Raw genomic sequence first — 16,368 nt, 5'->3', positions numbered from 1 at the left:
GTATTTTTCCATCTATATCTACCAGGCATATATATAAAGTTATCGTAAGAACCAATAAATGATTACATGAAAATATATGATTTTACGTAAATAATTAATAATTTTAAGTTTAATTTATATTAATCAATATTTGCAATTAACCGTCTAATATTTTTAGTCCAGTTGTCTAGCATTATTTTTTTAGTTAATATTTTTAAATATTATTAACTAATTATTAGTAAAAATAATAAATTTTATTTATTTTTATAGCACTGGTCTTTTTTTTTTTTTCCAGGTATGGGAAAATTGTTGTCTGTAACCACTTTCCATGCGTTGGATTAGGCGAGGAAATTAGATCAGACGGTCAGGGCATCTATATTAAGTCATGATTTATAAATTATAATGCAAAGAAATAATGTGTATTTGTCTTGATAGATATCATCATGTAAAAGAACCGCATCTTCGGTGAAGGGCTACCCTTTAGCCTAACAATTGGAAACAGATAAGTTTGTAAGCACATCATTATTAGAATTGAAAAGTTTGGCCTTCTCTCAGTGTATGCCCTAAAAAGAGAAGGCATCACGAGCATAATAAGTTAATAACAGTGTCTATTATTTCCTTCTTCTGTACATCTTTAGAGAAAATTTAAAAAAATGGATGCATTCATGATTAATTTTAATTATAAAATATATACATAATTAAAATTAATAATTAAAAGCTTAAAACAACTAAAAAAACAAATATTTCTGATGGTAGAAATTCAAGTAAAATTAATTTTATGTAAGATTAATTATTAAAAATTATTAAATAATTTAATATATTTAATTAAATTATCATCTAATAACTTTCGATTATTAACTTCATATAAAATTAACTGTATTTGATTTTTTTATCATTTATGATACATGTATGTGAATCACTTCCTATAGTATTATAGCTGGCATGAATTTGTAAAGGTCAATCACTTCCTATATAAGGGAATGAGCACTCGACTTGAAAGCTAATAATTGGTCAAACGCATTACGCATCCCAAAATTAATGGTGGTCCCTCAAACATCTATGTTTTAGAACAACTGAGATTAGATGCTAAGGATGATCAAGAAAGATGAATATTTATGAGACATGACAATTGAAAAACTTAGAAGACACGAGGTATTTTAAAATCTAAAAACGATAAGTGGAACATGAAAATTTGAGTTTTCAAAAAGTATTATTCTCTTGCTTCTTGATGTTGAAAAATGATCGAAGAATGAGTTGCTACGATAGATGAAAAAAGTTTTTCCAGTAAAAAATGAAAAATATTATTTTTTATAATAAAAATAAAAGGAGATGTTTTGATAAATACGCGTAAAAGGTGTTTTTAAAAAGGCGCTTACATACCGCATTATTATTGGAGGTATTAATAAATCGGTTATTTTTTAATTTCTTAACAAATTAGAATAAAATCGTTTTTTTTATAACAATAACAATAAATCCAATTTTTTTTTCAGGAATCTAATTGTATTTTTAAATTTTTAAGAATTTAAATATCTGCAAAATAAAAAATCAGATATATATTTATCTTTTTATCAAAAAATTTAAAAATATTAGATTTAAATCGTGTAATTCGATCAAATCATACCAGGTCTAATAATTATAATGCAGATAATTATGTTTATATTGTTCCTATAATAAATCAATTTTGTTCTGATTTGTTAAAAATAAATTATTAACCGATTTAATAAAAATATCTAATAATAACATGACACATATAAATATTTTTAAAAAAAGATATTTTTAATATCTTTATTAAAGTACTCTCCAAAATAAAAATATTATTTACAATGTATATTTTTTTAAAAAAATTTACGTTATATTATTAACTTTTTATCTAATTTTACATCTTATCAAAGAAATTCCTTTGAGGAAAGAATGGTCAGATATACCATCTATACTGTCTTGTCAGGGAATGTTATTAGGATAAATATCTTCACACGCTTCATATAGTGGAATATGAACGATAAGGTTAAAGATTTGCTAATGTAAAAGATCAAATTGAATTATTGATAAGTGGTTTGCATGAAATTAATTATGGCAAACTATACGCGTATGACCCTCCAGTTAATTATGTGTCTCATGTGATGTTGTTTTAGATTCAGTCATTTGGCACCTGATAGTTTGATGATTGGTTTCACGTTCTCAAAGGGAAAACTTTGTTTAATGAACGAAATAATAAAGAATTTTAAATCATCAAGGGTTATTGCCAAGTTTTTTTTTTAAAATCTTTTTGTCTTTAATTTTATTCTTTGAAAAAGAAACTACTTACCTTTCTAAAATTAAGATATATGCAATTTATATATTGGTGGCCCGTGAACTATCTTTCGTACTTATAGCCGTGACAAATATCTAAATCAAATTAAATTGATTATATAGTTATATTAAAAAATAACAAAATCAACTACTAAAATTAATTATTGAGATAGAATACATATTAAAATATAAAATATATATTAAAAATAAAATAAATTATATATATTTATAAATAAATATATAATAACTAATTTTAATAATTAATTTTAATATGTAAATAACGTTTTTAATAATCATATATAACCTCTTCTTAATAACTTTTGTCCATAGTACGTCATGGCAAGCATTCAAAAATTAAAGAAATCTAAATACATGCTAGAGCATATTTAAACATAAAATAATAACACTATTTTTCTTTCAATAACATCTTTTAATTTGATAAATCAATAATTAATTTCACTATAAATTTAAGTTTTGATTAAAAAAATTATTATTGATTAATAAATTACTGTATACATGAGATAAATTTTAAAATTTTAATATTTATTTAATTAAATAAGAGAATTAATCACTAAATTAATATTCAAAGTGGTCACTAAATTTATAGTAGAGTCTCAATGTCGTCTCTAAACTTAAAATTATTTTAAATTTGTCCCTCAACTTAATAATGGTTGTTTTGAGATATTTTTTGGGTGAAGACAAAATAATAGAGACTACATTGAAAGTCATGTTGGATAATATTTAATTTTTGATATCAAAATAGAATATAAACTATATCATTTAGGATATTTTGAGGAATTTTAATATGTTGGAGTTAAAATTCGTCGAAATACTCTAAAAAATATTGTTTATATTTTATTTAAATGTCAAAAATAAAAACAATCATATTTTATCTATTTTCAATATAGTCTCCATTTAACCATGTCATTATTTTGTTATCAAAAAATATTTTAGAACGACCATTATAAAATTAAGAGACAAATTTAAGGCAATTCAGAAAGCACTTTGAATATTAACTTTGGAATTAATTAAGGAGAATGAGCCACGTTGATGGATGATGATTAGGAAAATCCCAAGAATGATTATGTTATTTGCCAAACAGAAGCAAAGACATATAAATATGCAATGTGAGTTCTGATTCTGAATTGAATTGTAAGAGTCCATCACCTACCACTGATAACTCCATCCCTTCCTCTCTCACCCTTCACGCGCATTTCCATCTTACTACTCTCACCACCTTTCTCTCTTTCTTCCTTTCAGATAGCTCCATCTCATCTTAGATTTGCGAATTGCAATCACACACACATTTCCCTTAATTCCCACTTGGATTTTTCACCCTTCACCTACTACTTCTATATAGCTTGCTTTTCCTCACACCTCACTAGATTCGGGCTAAAGATCTTTGCTTTTCACTTTTTCACCCAGCTAACTTGTCATGGGGTTTGTTCTGAGATCTGGGTTCCGAGTGTTCTCCTTCTGAATGAGTTCTGTCTGGCCTTTCTAGATAAGGTATCATGAGTAACACTCTTATGTTTGTGCTGACCATGTGTTTGATGAAATGTCCGGTTATGTAATTCTTTGGTTATTACTTTGTTTTAGGTATCGACAAGGCCTGACAGGAGATGGGTGGTAATCTTAATGCTGAATTATCCAAGAAAACTCCATTTCTTGGCCTCAAGGTTTGGGAAATAGTTGGAGTTGTGGTTGGATTGTCTATTATTATGATCCTCTCCTTGCTCTCACTGTGTCTTACCTCAAGGAAGAAATCTAGAAAATCCAATGATAAGAACATTCCTGTTAGTCAGATACCAACTGTCTCAAAGGAAATCAAGGAAGTGCGGGTTGAGCAAGTATCACCGAATGGGTTTGCTTCCCATGATGGAATACTTCTTACCATTCATGACAAAACCGATGACAAAGAATCAGACAAGGTCATGGTTCATTTAGGTGTGGGGAAGATGAAGAATAATGGGGGTAGTAGCAGCCAATTAGGCTCATTTCATCCAATAGAGAAAGATGGAGGTGGGTCACTTTCTGGAGAAGATGGTAGCTTCGGCACGGTTGCGGTGCACAACCACTCTTCTTCTTACCCTATAACAGCTCCTTCGCCTCTGTCTGGCCTCCCAGAGTTCTCTCACTTGGGCTGGGGTCACTGGTTTACCTTGAGGGATCTTGAACTTGCTACGAACCGTTTTTCCAAAGACAATGTCATCGGTGAAGGTGGTTATGGAGTTGTTTACCGAGGACAGTTGATCAACGGGACACCGGTGGCAGTTAAAAAGATACTCAACAACATGTGAGTTCCAATACAATGTCCATGGTAGATACTTTACTTGCTTTGTTATTGTTCCTCTCAGTTATGTTGGAGTTTAACTCCTAAGTGTCTTTTTTACAGTGGTCAAGCTGAGAAAGAATTTAGAGTGGAAGTTGAAGCCATTGGACATGTCCGGCACAAAAACTTGGTTCGCCTTTTGGGGTACTGCATTGAAGGGACTCACAGGTACCTCAATTCTCATTTACAAAACAGTTCTGTAACAACATATATGATCTCAAATTTCCATCTAGATGAATAAAAAATTATATATTAGAACCTGCTACATGATGTCGAGTTCAGTCCCGGATTCGCTGAGTATATAATATGGTATATTTTCAGGATGTTAGTCTATGAGTATGTGAATAATGGAAACTTGGAGCAATGGCTTCATGGAGGTATGCGTCACCATGGATATCTTACCTGGGAAGCGCGTATCAAGATTCTCCTTGGAACGGCCAAAGCGTGAGTCTCTGCATCTATGCATCTAGCATTCTTAGTTGTTTGTGTGTTTGGATTGATTTTGATGAAAAGTAAATTAGTGTTAATGTGATTTATGTGTAATAATTTTTATATTCAAATGAATTATAGTAAAATAAATATTGTTTGGATTACACTATTGAAAATCACTTTTAAATAAAAAATTATTGAAAGAGACATCAATTTAAATAACTTTTTTATATTATTCTATCATTTTATTTTAGATATATACATAAGAATGTTAGTTTTGCATTTTTTTTCAATATTCTTTTTACATCAAACTCTTTTTCTGGTACTCTTGATACTCTTATTTGGGCTATAATTTTTTACTAATTACGATTCTATTATTACTTATAATTAATTTTTTAGTTAATTCATCCTTCCAATAAGAGCAATAATTCATATTATAAAAAAAATTGTAATAATAAATAGTACACAAAAATTATAATGACAAATTTTACAAAATCAAACAAAAAAATAAAATTCATACTTATCACTCTTATTACTTTATGATTAATTTTTTTATTTAATTTACCCTTTATAGTGGGATTAATAATTTGTAAGGTGAATTGTTCTTTGTGCCTCCCTGTAAAGAAGAGAATAAAGGATAGGGTTGGTAAATAAAAAAAAGTTCTCAGCTAATAGTCCAACGGTAAGAAGTGTAAAATCACTTCTGCTCTCAGAGCAAAAAAAAAAAAAAAGCAAAACAAAAAATTGAAGCTTTCAAAAAGTTTAAACATTCTCTTCATAGTCCAAACACTAAATCAAACACATCTATACTTGTTTCAGGCTTGCATATTTGCATGAAGCAATTGAGCCAAAGGTGGTACACCGAGATATAAAGTCAAGTAATATATTAATTGATGATGATTTCAATGCCAAGGTTTCTGATTTTGGCCTGGCAAAGTTATTGGGTGCTGGAAAGAGCCATGTCACAACACGAGTTATGGGAACCTTTGGGTTAGTACTTTTGCTGTCCCATTTAATGGAAACTTTCAAGTGCTCATTATTGATAAACCTTTTAAGAGGAAAAATATGTTCTTATATTTGCTTTTGCTCTAAATATTTCACAGGTATGTGGCTCCTGAATATGCAAATACTGGCCTTCTTAATGAAAAGAGTGATGTTTATAGCTTTGGTGTTTTGCTACTGGAAGCAATTACCGGAAGAGATCCAGTAGACTATGGACGCCCAACACATGAAGTGAGTAACTTTCTATTTTGGGCACTAAACACAGCTTGATATGTGTGTTTGTTTTCACCAATGTACTAAATAATCCTGAACGGTTTAGCTGTAAGTTTGATCCATGGAGAATGTCGATAATTTAGAACATAAACAATTGTGTTGTATATATGCTGTTAATTCTGTATATATAACACTTATGCACTCTGTCTGCCAACTTGACGGGTAAAACTTGACGGATATGGAAAACATAGCTTGTAGCGTTCTGTTTTTGGTTGTCTGATCCATGCTGACCCGCCGAATGACTAATCTACTGTCTCTAATTATTTTCTATTGTGAAAACAAAAGCCAATCATTGGGACATTAGGATTGAAGATTAGTTGATTGCTTGTTAGAACAGAAATAGGAGTGAGTGAATCTTTACTTCTTAGTGGATCCCTGCAGAAAGAGTAAACACCAATAGCATGAACATTCTGGAAAGGCGATACTAATTATATTGTTTGCATGTTCTTCATAATTGTTGCTGGTGTTCTACTACTACTGCTATTATTATTTAGAACTCTGCTACAAAAATGACAGCAAGATTTGTTACCCTTCCCCTTAAACCTTATCACAAGCTTGAAAATTTACACTCCCAACATGATGCACTGTTGGTGTCCCTATGAATTTGGATAAAATTTGATGAGTTCATGATCCATGCCGTTTAACTATTATTTTTCTTGATTATTAACAAGAATATCTCATGTGCTTCTGTTTACTTATTTCTACATTTACCCATGGTTGAGACTAATCCCATGAAACTGCAACGGTTTTCAGGTGAATCTGGTTGATTGGCTGAAGATGATGGTTGGAAACAGGAGATCAGAAGAAGTGATGGATCCAAACATTGAGACAAAACCATCAATCAGAGCTTTAAAACGGGCACTCTTAACTGCTTTAAGATGCTTGGATCCAGATTCTGAGAAAAGGCCCAAGATGAGCCAAGTTGTGCGTATGCTGGAGTCAGAAGAATACCCTTTAGCAAGAGAGGTTCGTTTTCCCACTCCCAGTTGTCATTAGTCATTATTAAATTCCCAAGTCTTTTGTTTTTTTGTTTTTTTTTTTTAAATCTTTTTCCTCAGTAGTTTGTCGTCAACTTACTGGTTCCCTCTATTTCCATGAATTTTCTCATTCCTGCTTATTTTCCCCTTATTAAGTTAAAACTAGTCAAAAGCTTGCTAGTTTTTTGTGCCTACTGCCAAGCCAGCCTAGAGTGTGGCCTGTTAAGGAGTCATGAAACTGGTCAAGTATTATTCATTGTAACATGTGCTAGGAAAGTGTATTGGATCAATAAAGTAGTTAAAGGTTGTACTTTTGATGGTTTTATTAAGAGATGCTATTGGTGACACATTGTTTGATGCCATGCGTCGTTTGGATAATGTCCAGGACCGGAGGAACAGAAGAAACCGAGGGGAAAGTGGTGATATTGATTCCCAAAAGGATTATTCTGACACAGACAAGAGTGAGATTCAAGGTTCTAGATAAAAGGGAGCAGAGAAAGTGTAACAGCAGACATGACTGAAAAAACACAAGGTTCTTTCAGAGGATGTGTGGGTGGTTATTGGGATGGGATGCGTAAAGTGGTAGGGTTTTTTTTTTTTGCTTGGAGAGTTTTAACCCTTTAGATCCTTGGATTTGCTTCCTATGATGGGCAATGCAGAGGGGTCGGTATATATTTATTTTGATTATTTTCCCTTATTTTTTAAAATTTAATTTATCTTTTTGTTGGTCTCCTTTTGTTTGTAGAATAGATAGATGTTGTTTCTGTATGAAGGGAAAGTGGGTTGTAATGGAAAAGAAGATTATGAACCCAAGATATTGGGGGTGTGTACATAAATGGTTATCTTTCCAATATTTCTTCCATGCTGTTGAGAAAAGATCAATTTATCCTAAGCCAAACAAAGATAAAAAGAAAGATCAGTTTATGGTTTTGGGCAAGTCCCTTGGTAGAGAATTTTTTAGGTCAAATCATTGGAGACCCTTCTTCAGTTGCGCAAGTCTATCGGCACATTGATTTACTTTAAAAAAGTAAAAAGTCTAAACAAGTAACTTACACATAAAACACATTAATATTTCACTCTCAAACATAAAATATTTAACAGCTCTTAGTTTCTACTTACTAAAAATTACTCGGTTCAATTCTCATATATGTAGAAAAGAAGTAAGAACCAGTGGATATGCTTTGACTATCGCAAAGGGAAAACAAACCAAGCAGTTAATGATATCACTGTATTGGTAACACAAGCTTATTTATTCTTGGGGCTTCTCCCAGTGGAGAGGCTTCACAATCTCCCATGTGAAATCAGGGTCATCTCTTCCAAAATGTCCATAAGCAGCAGTCTTCAAGAACCTGCCATTCCCACCCCTCTTGAGGTCCAAATCATTGGAAATCATTCCAGGCCTAAAGTCAAAGTTCTCCTTCACAATCTTCAGAATCTCCCTGTCTGGAACCTTCCCTGTCCCATAAGTGTCAATAAACACAGATAATGGGTCAGGAACACCAATTGCATATGAAATTTGCACAATGCACCTTCTTGCAATTCCACTGGCCACAATACTCTTTGCAGCCTGTCTAGCAATATAGGCTCCACTCCTATCCACCTTGGTGGGGTCCTTCCCAGAGAAGGCACCGCCACCATGTGCTCCCCAACCACCATATGTGTCGACAATGATTTTGCGCCCAGTGAGGCCGGCATCACCATGAGGGCCGCCAATCACGAACCGGCCAGACGGGTTGAGATGGAAAATGGTCTTCTCATCCAAGTACTTCTCAGGTATCACATACTTAATTACATGCTCTTTGAGGTCAGCAGCAATTTCATCATTGGTAACAGTTTCATCATGCTGCGTGGAAATCAGAACAGTGTGGACACGGACCGGGACCATTGCGCCATTGTCATTGTAGTATTCCACAGTAACTTGTGTTTTCCCATCAGGTCTCAACCAAGTGCAGGTCCCATTCTTGCGCACCTCGGTGAGGCGAGCACCGAGCTGGGTAGCGAGGACATGACTGAGAGGCATAAATTCTGGTGTCTCGTCCGTGGCATAGCCAAACATGTGACCCTGATCACCTGCACCAATCTCCTCCGGCCGCTTTGTGAGGTTGCCATGGACACCCTGTGCAATATCAGGGCTTTGCTGCTCCAGGTAAACCAATACATTGCAATTGTCTGCATCAAGGCCAACATCATCGGACACAAAGCCTATCCCGCGGCACGTGTCGCGAACAATCTTCTCATAGTCCACATTGGCTTTGGTGGTAATCTCTCCAAAGACCATGACCAAGTTGGTCTTTGTGCAGGTCTCACAGGCAACCTTGCTTTCTGGATCTTGCTCTAGGCAGGCATCAAGGACTGCATCAGAAATCTGGTCACAAAGCTTATCAGGGTGACCCTCATTCACTGACTCAGAAGTGAAGAGGAAGGTATCCATGATCCAAAAGCCCCAAGCTACAAAAAAGAAAAAGAACACAAACATATAGCATATGCTTCATGCTAAACATTTTTGTTGAGTCTCAGAATAAAAAGATTAAAAAGCATTAAAGCAGGGATGTCATGTTCAAAATCTGAATAAAGGGCACAGAACACAACATGATACAAGCTTGTTTAGGATATAACTGGGTAAACATGCCGAGGGAACAAGCTCTATATGCTATATTTCATTCCGGAATAAATATAAAAATAAAGTCGTCACTGTAGCAGAAGAATATAGTCATATAGAGATGTTGGTTCAAAGAATAACAGCATGAAGATAAGTTCTTCACATCCAAGAAATCAAAAGGTTTTTCTAATCATCTTTTTATTAAAAGGAAAAAAAAAAAGAAAGACAAAAACGGCATACAAATTATAATAGGAAAAGTCTAGGGGCCAGCAGTTTTATTGAATTTTGGCCAGCATGTAACCAGTAGAAAAAGGTGAGCCATTGGATGAAATCTCACACCAATCTCACACCATCAAATCATCATTGATGGCTAATTGATAGCTAACAATCACAAAAATTGCTGACCCCTAGCATTACTCGTTATAATATATTGGTACAACTGGAACACCGACTAAATCACTTGATCAAATCCAAAATAAGCATACAACCAGAGAAAAAATCACGAGATATCTGAAAATTGTTTACACTTTATTTAATTTCTTTACGGGACAAAAAATCCAACAAAAAATGGTTGATGGAGAAAATCGGCTGCAATAAGAGTCGTACCAAATAACTAAGATGTACAAACAACTCAAGCAAGAGCAAGATTCACTTCAATCAGTGAATCAGCACAACTTTTATCAAATAAATGGGAAAAAAAAGGGAAGTAAAAATCATAACTAAAGAGTTTAAAGTGCAAGCTAGATGGTTGCATAAGTTGTGAGAAACATGAAAGAAGTTGAAAGACACCAACCTTAACTAGATAGAACCTTTAAACGTGTTGACCAGAGAGTATGGAGACCACACCACCTTCTGAGCCTAACTCAGCTCTAAGAGGAGGATTCAGGTTTGGCAGTAGCCGTTTATAGGCAGATTGTGATCCCATGTGACCCTTCTTCCCATACCTTCTATAGTTCACAATGGCACATGTCGTAGCTTAGTTTTGACACGTATACTGGGAAAGGTGAAACGATGTGAAATGTTTAAATAAAATAATAATGCGGTGAGCGTGGATCGAACACGCGACCTTCAGATCTTCAGTCTGACGCTCTCCCAACTGAGCTATCCCCGCAATTGATATTTATATATTCATATAATTTAATTGATGTTATAAATCATAAAACTTTAAAATTTTAAACTCAATAATATTCTAAAAAGTTAGTCGTGTATGGTTTAGTTTGCACTGACTTTTTAAAAATATATTTATTTAAAAATTAATTTTGTATTTGAATAAAAAAATATATGTAATGTTTTTTTAATAGACAATTTATCTTTTAAAAATAATATATTACTTGCAAAATTTTGTATTTTACTTAAAAAAAAAGACATCACTTTAAAATACTTTACTAAATCAAACCTTACCCATTTTCACTAAAAATAAAAAAAATATAGTAATTGATTACTTTTCTTCCTTACATCATAGCTATCACATTTAAGCTAAAATGCACACAGCTATTCTTCTTTTTTTTATTATGTTAATTACCAGCAGATATTTGATAGATTAAAATCAGTAGATATTTGACAAGATTAACAAATTGAATTTTAAGATTGAAAAACTAAAGGAGAAATTATTTTCCAATTCGTTTATTAAAGAAGTTTTTGACTGTTAAAATAACATTTTATGAGATAAATTTGATAAAGGTAAAACAAATTTAGATGCCTAGCTCACCTGTTTTTTTATTTCTAATTTGTTAATGTGAACATAAGGTCAATCAAACTCATAAATGCTTATTCTTTTTAGAATATGTTACGGACCGCCACGAGTTCAACTTGACTGGTCGATAAGCCCAAACCTTCCCTCACGACAGGGAGTACCCGATGAGTCGGTTCTCAACACCCGACCCAAAGCGCACCTGACTTGCCAACTGGGCGGCCCAAGTCACTACGCCCAGCGACCGGTTGGGTTGGTACCCTCGGGGCAGTACCCTCGGAGTAGCACCTGAAGCTGAACCCGAAAAACCGGACGACCTGCTATTCTCACGCGGATCAAGACAGCTCACAGAAAACTTCTTGGTTAGTGAGTTAGGTCATCAATGGATCCACCCAGCACAGTATATAAGGGGAGAGTTGACCTCTCTCCCCAAGGTAAGTAACTTCTTACCTAATTTGGCTATCACTTTGTACGGACATTGACTTGATCGTCGGAGTGTCTTTGCAGGTGGCCACCCCCCCTCATCCACACCACCTCCGACGTCGCTAGTTTTTAACCCACATCTCTACACCCGCTCCAAGTCAGCCCAAGGCCTCACCCTCTCATCCTCTCATCTCTACCCGATTTGCCGAGCACCTGAAATCTCCTAGGTAACGAACAGAATAATACTAGGCATTCAAATTTTTTTGTTAACCAAGTTTAACCAAGTTGATCGTTTACAAAAATCAGTTATAACAAATATTATTCAAAATCTTATTATTTAACTTGATTGTACTTCGTTCATAAGAAGACTTAGATGTGTAGCATTACTAACTGTAATTTTAAATTTGTGTCCTAAAATGAAGGTAAAGTAAGGTTTGAAATTTATAAAGAATTGATAAATAATTAAAATTTTAATTTATTGCTAACTTGGTCCCGTAGCTCAGTTGGTTAGAGCGTTGGTCTTATGAGCCGAAGGTCGCGGGTTCGAGCCCCGCCGGGACCATTATTTTTTAATTAGTTGTATTGCTGGTCATAAGGAGAAACTAAAATCAACTTAGCATATCTCTGCACGACTCTCCATCATAACAACACAAAATTTTACAATTTTCTTTTCACAGATTACTTTTAAGGAGAGTACAATTTCAAGCTTGCACCATCTATTGATTCTCTTCTCTTTTCTTCAATCTTATTTATTCTTCGAAACAAGCTTAAATTCATCAAAATACCACCAAATTTGTTTCAATAATGAAACACATTGATATTGGCTTTTGGTGACAAAACGTATCTGCTTTATGCTTCAGAGATTATGCAATCAATAGCCTGTTTACATATGCCAGTCATTGTAGCCTCTGGTCCATAAACCTGAAACCAAAACACTACTTCAATCACACACACACACACAACAAAGGACAGGAAGAAGCTTTGTACTTTGTTGGCAATCCATTCTATCCTATAATATACGTTTTCATAAGCTTGTTTGGAATGTTAAGAATTAGAATTCACTCAAGAGTTGAATTATTTTTCTAGCTTTGGAACAACTAAAAATGAATTATTTGAATTCCTTTGAGAATTCCAATTCTCATTTTTTCTTCATTTGTAACTCAGACCAAAATGGGTATGATTTCCAAATCAACTCTCATACTCTTGAAACTTGAATTCTATTCTATAAATATATTATAGTCATTCCAAATCATGGAATTGAGTTTCAAATAGAAATGAATTCTTTTTCAAAAAAAAAATAGAATTCTTTTCTCATCTTAAATAGTTTCCAAACAAGCTTTTTAGTTCAAAACTTATAAGAAAATGAGGGACTGTCTGTGCTAGACTGTATCCTGTAATTTACGTTTTCATCAAATCATAATGCAAGATTTATGGAAAGATTGTTGCATTCCTACCTGAATCGGTAGTCCCAGTTCCTCCCCCAGTGCACGCATCTTCGCTAAACCAGCCTGATAATTTGGACCTCCTCTTCTGACATAAATGTGCATTCTTGCAGCTTTAAGCTTTGTTTCCTGAAGAGTCATGGGAACACCAATTTATAACTCTAAAATAACAGCTTGAAGCGGAGTAAGGATACACATACCAACAACATACCTTCTCTTTCAGGGCTCGAATAATCCCACTAAACGTGGCGGCAACATCAGTGAAGTTTGCAATGCCACCTCCAATAAGAAGGGCTCTCTTACGGCCATCGGGCTCAGCAGTGGCACACTGCAACAGTAAAAAGAACCCAACACAGTCAAGAACACAACTTTAGAGGTTAAGTCATTGTCGATCCCAACATATAAATTCACCAAACTTAAGCCACAGTCAAAAGAAATCTATTGAATTATGATATTTACATCAATTACAACTCTTGCATACTGTAACACCTCCTCCTCATTTGGAGCTCCACTATACTCAGCATAGTTTCCAAGCTCTGATGCGTAACCTAAATCTCCAACCTAGTAAATAAAGAGTATATTAGTCCCCAAAATAACTACTAAGAGTCAACCTGTTAAAATAACTGTTTTAGGTTGCCTTTGTTCAAATTTTGCAGCCAAATTGAGATAAATCCACAAAAATTGCAAATTACAGTATCGGCATATATAACACTTGCACCGCCTCCAGCTACCATTGTCCAAATGCGTCCTTTTGGGTTCAATATAGTAAACTTCAAAGATGCACTTGTCTGCCAAAAAGAATTGAAACAGAGAAGTAACTTCTGAAAAAAGGCTACGATAAAAATAAGGGAAGTGTAAGGTGTAAGACACCAAGGTTCTAGATCTAAATGAAATGCTGCAACTAACATGTACACTAAACTGACAAGAGAGGTCGGTAAGTAAAATTTAAGTATTTATGGTCAAATGTCTTGTTGATCAAACAATTGGTTGAGCTTTTTGAGTCAAAAAGGAAAAAAAAAAACACCTGAACATGTTAAAAACTTCAGATTCTGAAACAAGCATGAAAGGCTAGTTTTCAGCAAATTATATACTCTAGCAACCATATTTCAGAATAGTGATCTGCAGAGACAGTCAAGTCGTCAAGTCATCTCCTTTAACATCCAGATGAGGTTTGTGAAAGGATTCCTAGGTGCTGCGAGAGTTTCTTGTTGTGGTGCAGAGGCTTACAAAATTAGAAACCTTCATTCCCTCTTACATATGATTTGCCTATGTTGATATTATATTAACTATGCAGATAAAATCGAAGTACCTTCTCATCCAAGGAATGAATGAAGCTTTCTGTGGGGCTCAGAACTCTTCCAAAAGGCAATGGAAACTCTATATTACCCCACCTGAATGAACAAGAATATATATTGGAATCAGCCAGTTGTTTTAATGAATTGCCTTATTTGCTTTGAATTCAAAATTAAAATATTTCAAACATCAATATCAAATTCAAAGGACTATACTTGTTGAAGTTCTTGAATGCAGCAGTGTCATCCAATTCCCCTCTCATATCCAGTGGATATGGCTTGTCATTCACCAGTGTAAATGGATTCATCTCTAGGAAACTGAAGTCCAAGTCTAAGAAAAGGAGAATTGGGAGGAAAAAACGTTAGAGCTAGACCTGAAAATTATATTTAAATGAACAACCATGATATGCATTATTGATGAGTAAAGTAACATGCAAATTGACTAGTTTTTCTAGCTTGTAAATTGCATACCTTGAAAGACAGCAAACACACCGATTATGAATTTGCCAATTGTGCCCCGAATCTGAGAATTAGAAGCAGAATAAGCATTTGCAAACATGCGTTGCATAATATAAATATAATTTTTATTTCTATGAATAGTTAACGTGCTACAAAGTTCCCATAAGTGCTAATTGAAACACTGACCTCCAAAGGAAGTGTAGCAATCAGCGGCGCACACGCCTCCGGAGTCATAGGTTTCTCTGTTGGAAGGAATATAGTCTTAACCTATATACATATACATACAATAAGTATCAGAAATATATGAGGATAATGAAAGAGCAATTCAGAATTCAAGTGTAGAAGAGGGTACTGAGCAGTACCTTATCCCAGTTCTCCTCAATTTCGATGCCGCCAGAATCAGAGAAGCTGATGGCAGAGCCGAGGCGTTCGGAAACAATGGAGAGATAGAATTCTTGATCATGTGGAACAAAGGGTTCAACAATGAAAGTGGTGATAGGTGCCTTGCAACCAGCGATGTCAACCTCAACGCCGAGGCGTGCTTTGACAAAATCGGCGACTTGAGCAATGTCCAAATTGAGAGCGACGAGGCCACTCTTACCGCGCTTGCCGAAGAGCATGTCAGGCTTGACCACCAATTTTGTAGAGGAAAGCCATGGGTGTTGGTTAGTCAACTCAGTGAAGTCCGTTGACTCCGTCACCTATATGGATGCGATGAGAGTGAGAAAGAGATGAAAGGAAAGGAAAGAAAAGGAAATTGAGGTTACCTGAGCAGATTGAATTTCGAGGTTAATGGAAGCGAGTCGGCTTAGGTGATCCTTGAGGAGCCTCTTGGATTGGTACTCTCTGATCTTCTTCCTAGCCATGTAGCAGTGACGATGATGATTATGATGATGAAGAAGTTGATACAATCAATTTATTCTGAAATCTGAATAGATGGTCGTTGGAAGCAAGATGGAGGGGTTTGGTGAACGTTGAATGCCGATGACTGCTGTCTTGTCTTGGTAGGAATCTGCTGTGACCAATTTTAGTTTGTAATTTCTATTTCTGTAGTTCCCAGTAAAATAAAGGGCGGGTAAGACTAGTGTACCTTAGAAGAGCGAAAAATTTATGCACGTTTAACTAATTTAATAATTTTATGATAAAACAATATTTATTTTTTGGTCAGCGTGATTTTACTAA

The 16,368-nt window shown here is 34.3% G+C and overlaps 3 protein-coding genes and 2 non-coding genes across 5 annotated transcripts; 2 read left to right on the top strand and 3 right to left on the bottom strand.

Moving 5' to 3' along the window:
- Positions 1-3,307: 3,307 nt before the first annotated feature.
- LOC112695609 (probable receptor-like protein kinase At5g18500) lies at positions 3,308-8,134 on the top strand. The gene is made up of 8 exons (XM_025748014.3): positions 3,308-3,777; positions 3,868-4,564; positions 4,664-4,768; positions 4,922-5,044; positions 5,849-6,019; positions 6,133-6,262; positions 7,058-7,270; positions 7,667-8,134. Exons 2-8 carry the CDS (start codon positions 3,891-3,893, stop codon positions 7,763-7,765), a joined length of 1,515 nt encoding a protein of 504 aa, XP_025603799.1. The 5' UTR covers positions 3,308-3,777; positions 3,868-3,890; the 3' UTR covers positions 7,766-8,134.
- A 196-nt stretch (positions 8,135-8,330) lies between these two features.
- Positions 8,331-10,928, bottom strand: LOC112695610 (S-adenosylmethionine synthase 1). Its single transcript, XM_025748015.2, has 2 exons — positions 10,674-10,928; positions 8,331-9,729 (listed from the first exon to the last, which is right to left on the bottom strand). Exon 2 carries the CDS (start codon positions 9,710-9,712, stop codon positions 8,531-8,533), a length of 1,182 nt encoding a protein of 393 aa, XP_025603800.1. The 5' UTR covers positions 9,713-9,729; positions 10,674-10,928; the 3' UTR covers positions 8,331-8,530.
- On the bottom strand, positions 10,919-10,991 carry TRNAF-GAA (transfer RNA phenylalanine (anticodon GAA)). Its single transcript has one exon. It is a non-coding gene; the product is annotated as a tRNA-Phe (tRNA).
- A 1,490-nt stretch (positions 10,992-12,481) lies between these two features.
- Positions 12,482-12,555, top strand: TRNAI-UAU (transfer RNA isoleucine (anticodon UAU)). Its single transcript has one exon. It is a non-coding gene; the product is annotated as a tRNA-Ile (tRNA).
- An 80-nt stretch (positions 12,556-12,635) lies between these two features.
- On the bottom strand, positions 12,636-16,284 carry LOC112695607 (ATP-citrate synthase alpha chain protein 2). The gene is made up of 11 exons (XM_025748013.3): positions 15,954-16,284; positions 15,549-15,887; positions 15,373-15,453; positions 15,199-15,250; positions 14,944-15,058; positions 14,745-14,826; positions 14,128-14,223; positions 13,895-13,996; positions 13,647-13,763; positions 13,448-13,564; positions 12,636-12,914 (listed from the first exon to the last, which is right to left on the bottom strand). The coding sequence occupies exons 1-11, from the start codon at positions 16,050-16,052 to the stop codon at positions 12,843-12,845; spliced, it is 1,272 nt and encodes a 423-aa protein (XP_025603798.1). The 5' UTR covers positions 16,053-16,284; the 3' UTR covers positions 12,636-12,842.
- Between the last annotated feature and the right edge of the window lie 84 nt (positions 16,285-16,368).

Source organism: Arachis hypogaea, chromosome 6, assembly GCF_003086295.3.
Source record: "Arachis hypogaea cultivar Tifrunner chromosome 6, arahy.Tifrunner.gnm2.J5K5, whole genome shotgun sequence".
Classification (NCBI taxonomy): Eukaryota; Viridiplantae; Streptophyta; class Magnoliopsida; order Fabales; family Fabaceae; genus Arachis; species Arachis hypogaea.
This window is presented reverse-complemented; position numbering and strand designations above follow the sequence as displayed.

Coding starts and splice junctions, on each gene's coding strand:
- LOC112695609 (XM_025748014.3), top strand. CDS start 3,891: ATGGGTGGTAATCTTAATGCTGAATTATCCAAGAAAACTCCATTTCTT. Junction 4,565..4,663: donor AAAAAGATACTCAACAACAT/GTGAGTTCCAAT, acceptor TCTTTTTTACAG/TGGTCAAGCTGAGAAAGAAT. Junction 7,271..7,666: donor AATACCCTTTAGCAAGAGAG/GTTCGTTTTCCC, acceptor GATAATGTCCAG/GACCGGAGGAACAGAAGAAA.
- LOC112695607 (XM_025748013.3), bottom strand. CDS start 16,052: ATGGCTAGGAAGAAGATCAGAGAGTACCAATCCAAGAGGCTCCTCAAG. Junction 15,059..15,198: donor TGTGTTTGCTGTCTTTCAAG/GTATGCAATTTA, acceptor TCCTTTTCTTAG/ACTTGGACTTCAGTTTCCTA. Junction 13,997..14,127: donor GTGTTATATATGCCGATACT/GTAATTTGCAAT, acceptor TTTATTTACTAG/GTTGGAGATTTAGGTTACGC.
- LOC112695610 (XM_025748015.2), bottom strand. CDS start 9,712: ATGGATACCTTCCTCTTCACTTCTGAGTCAGTGAATGAGGGTCACCCT.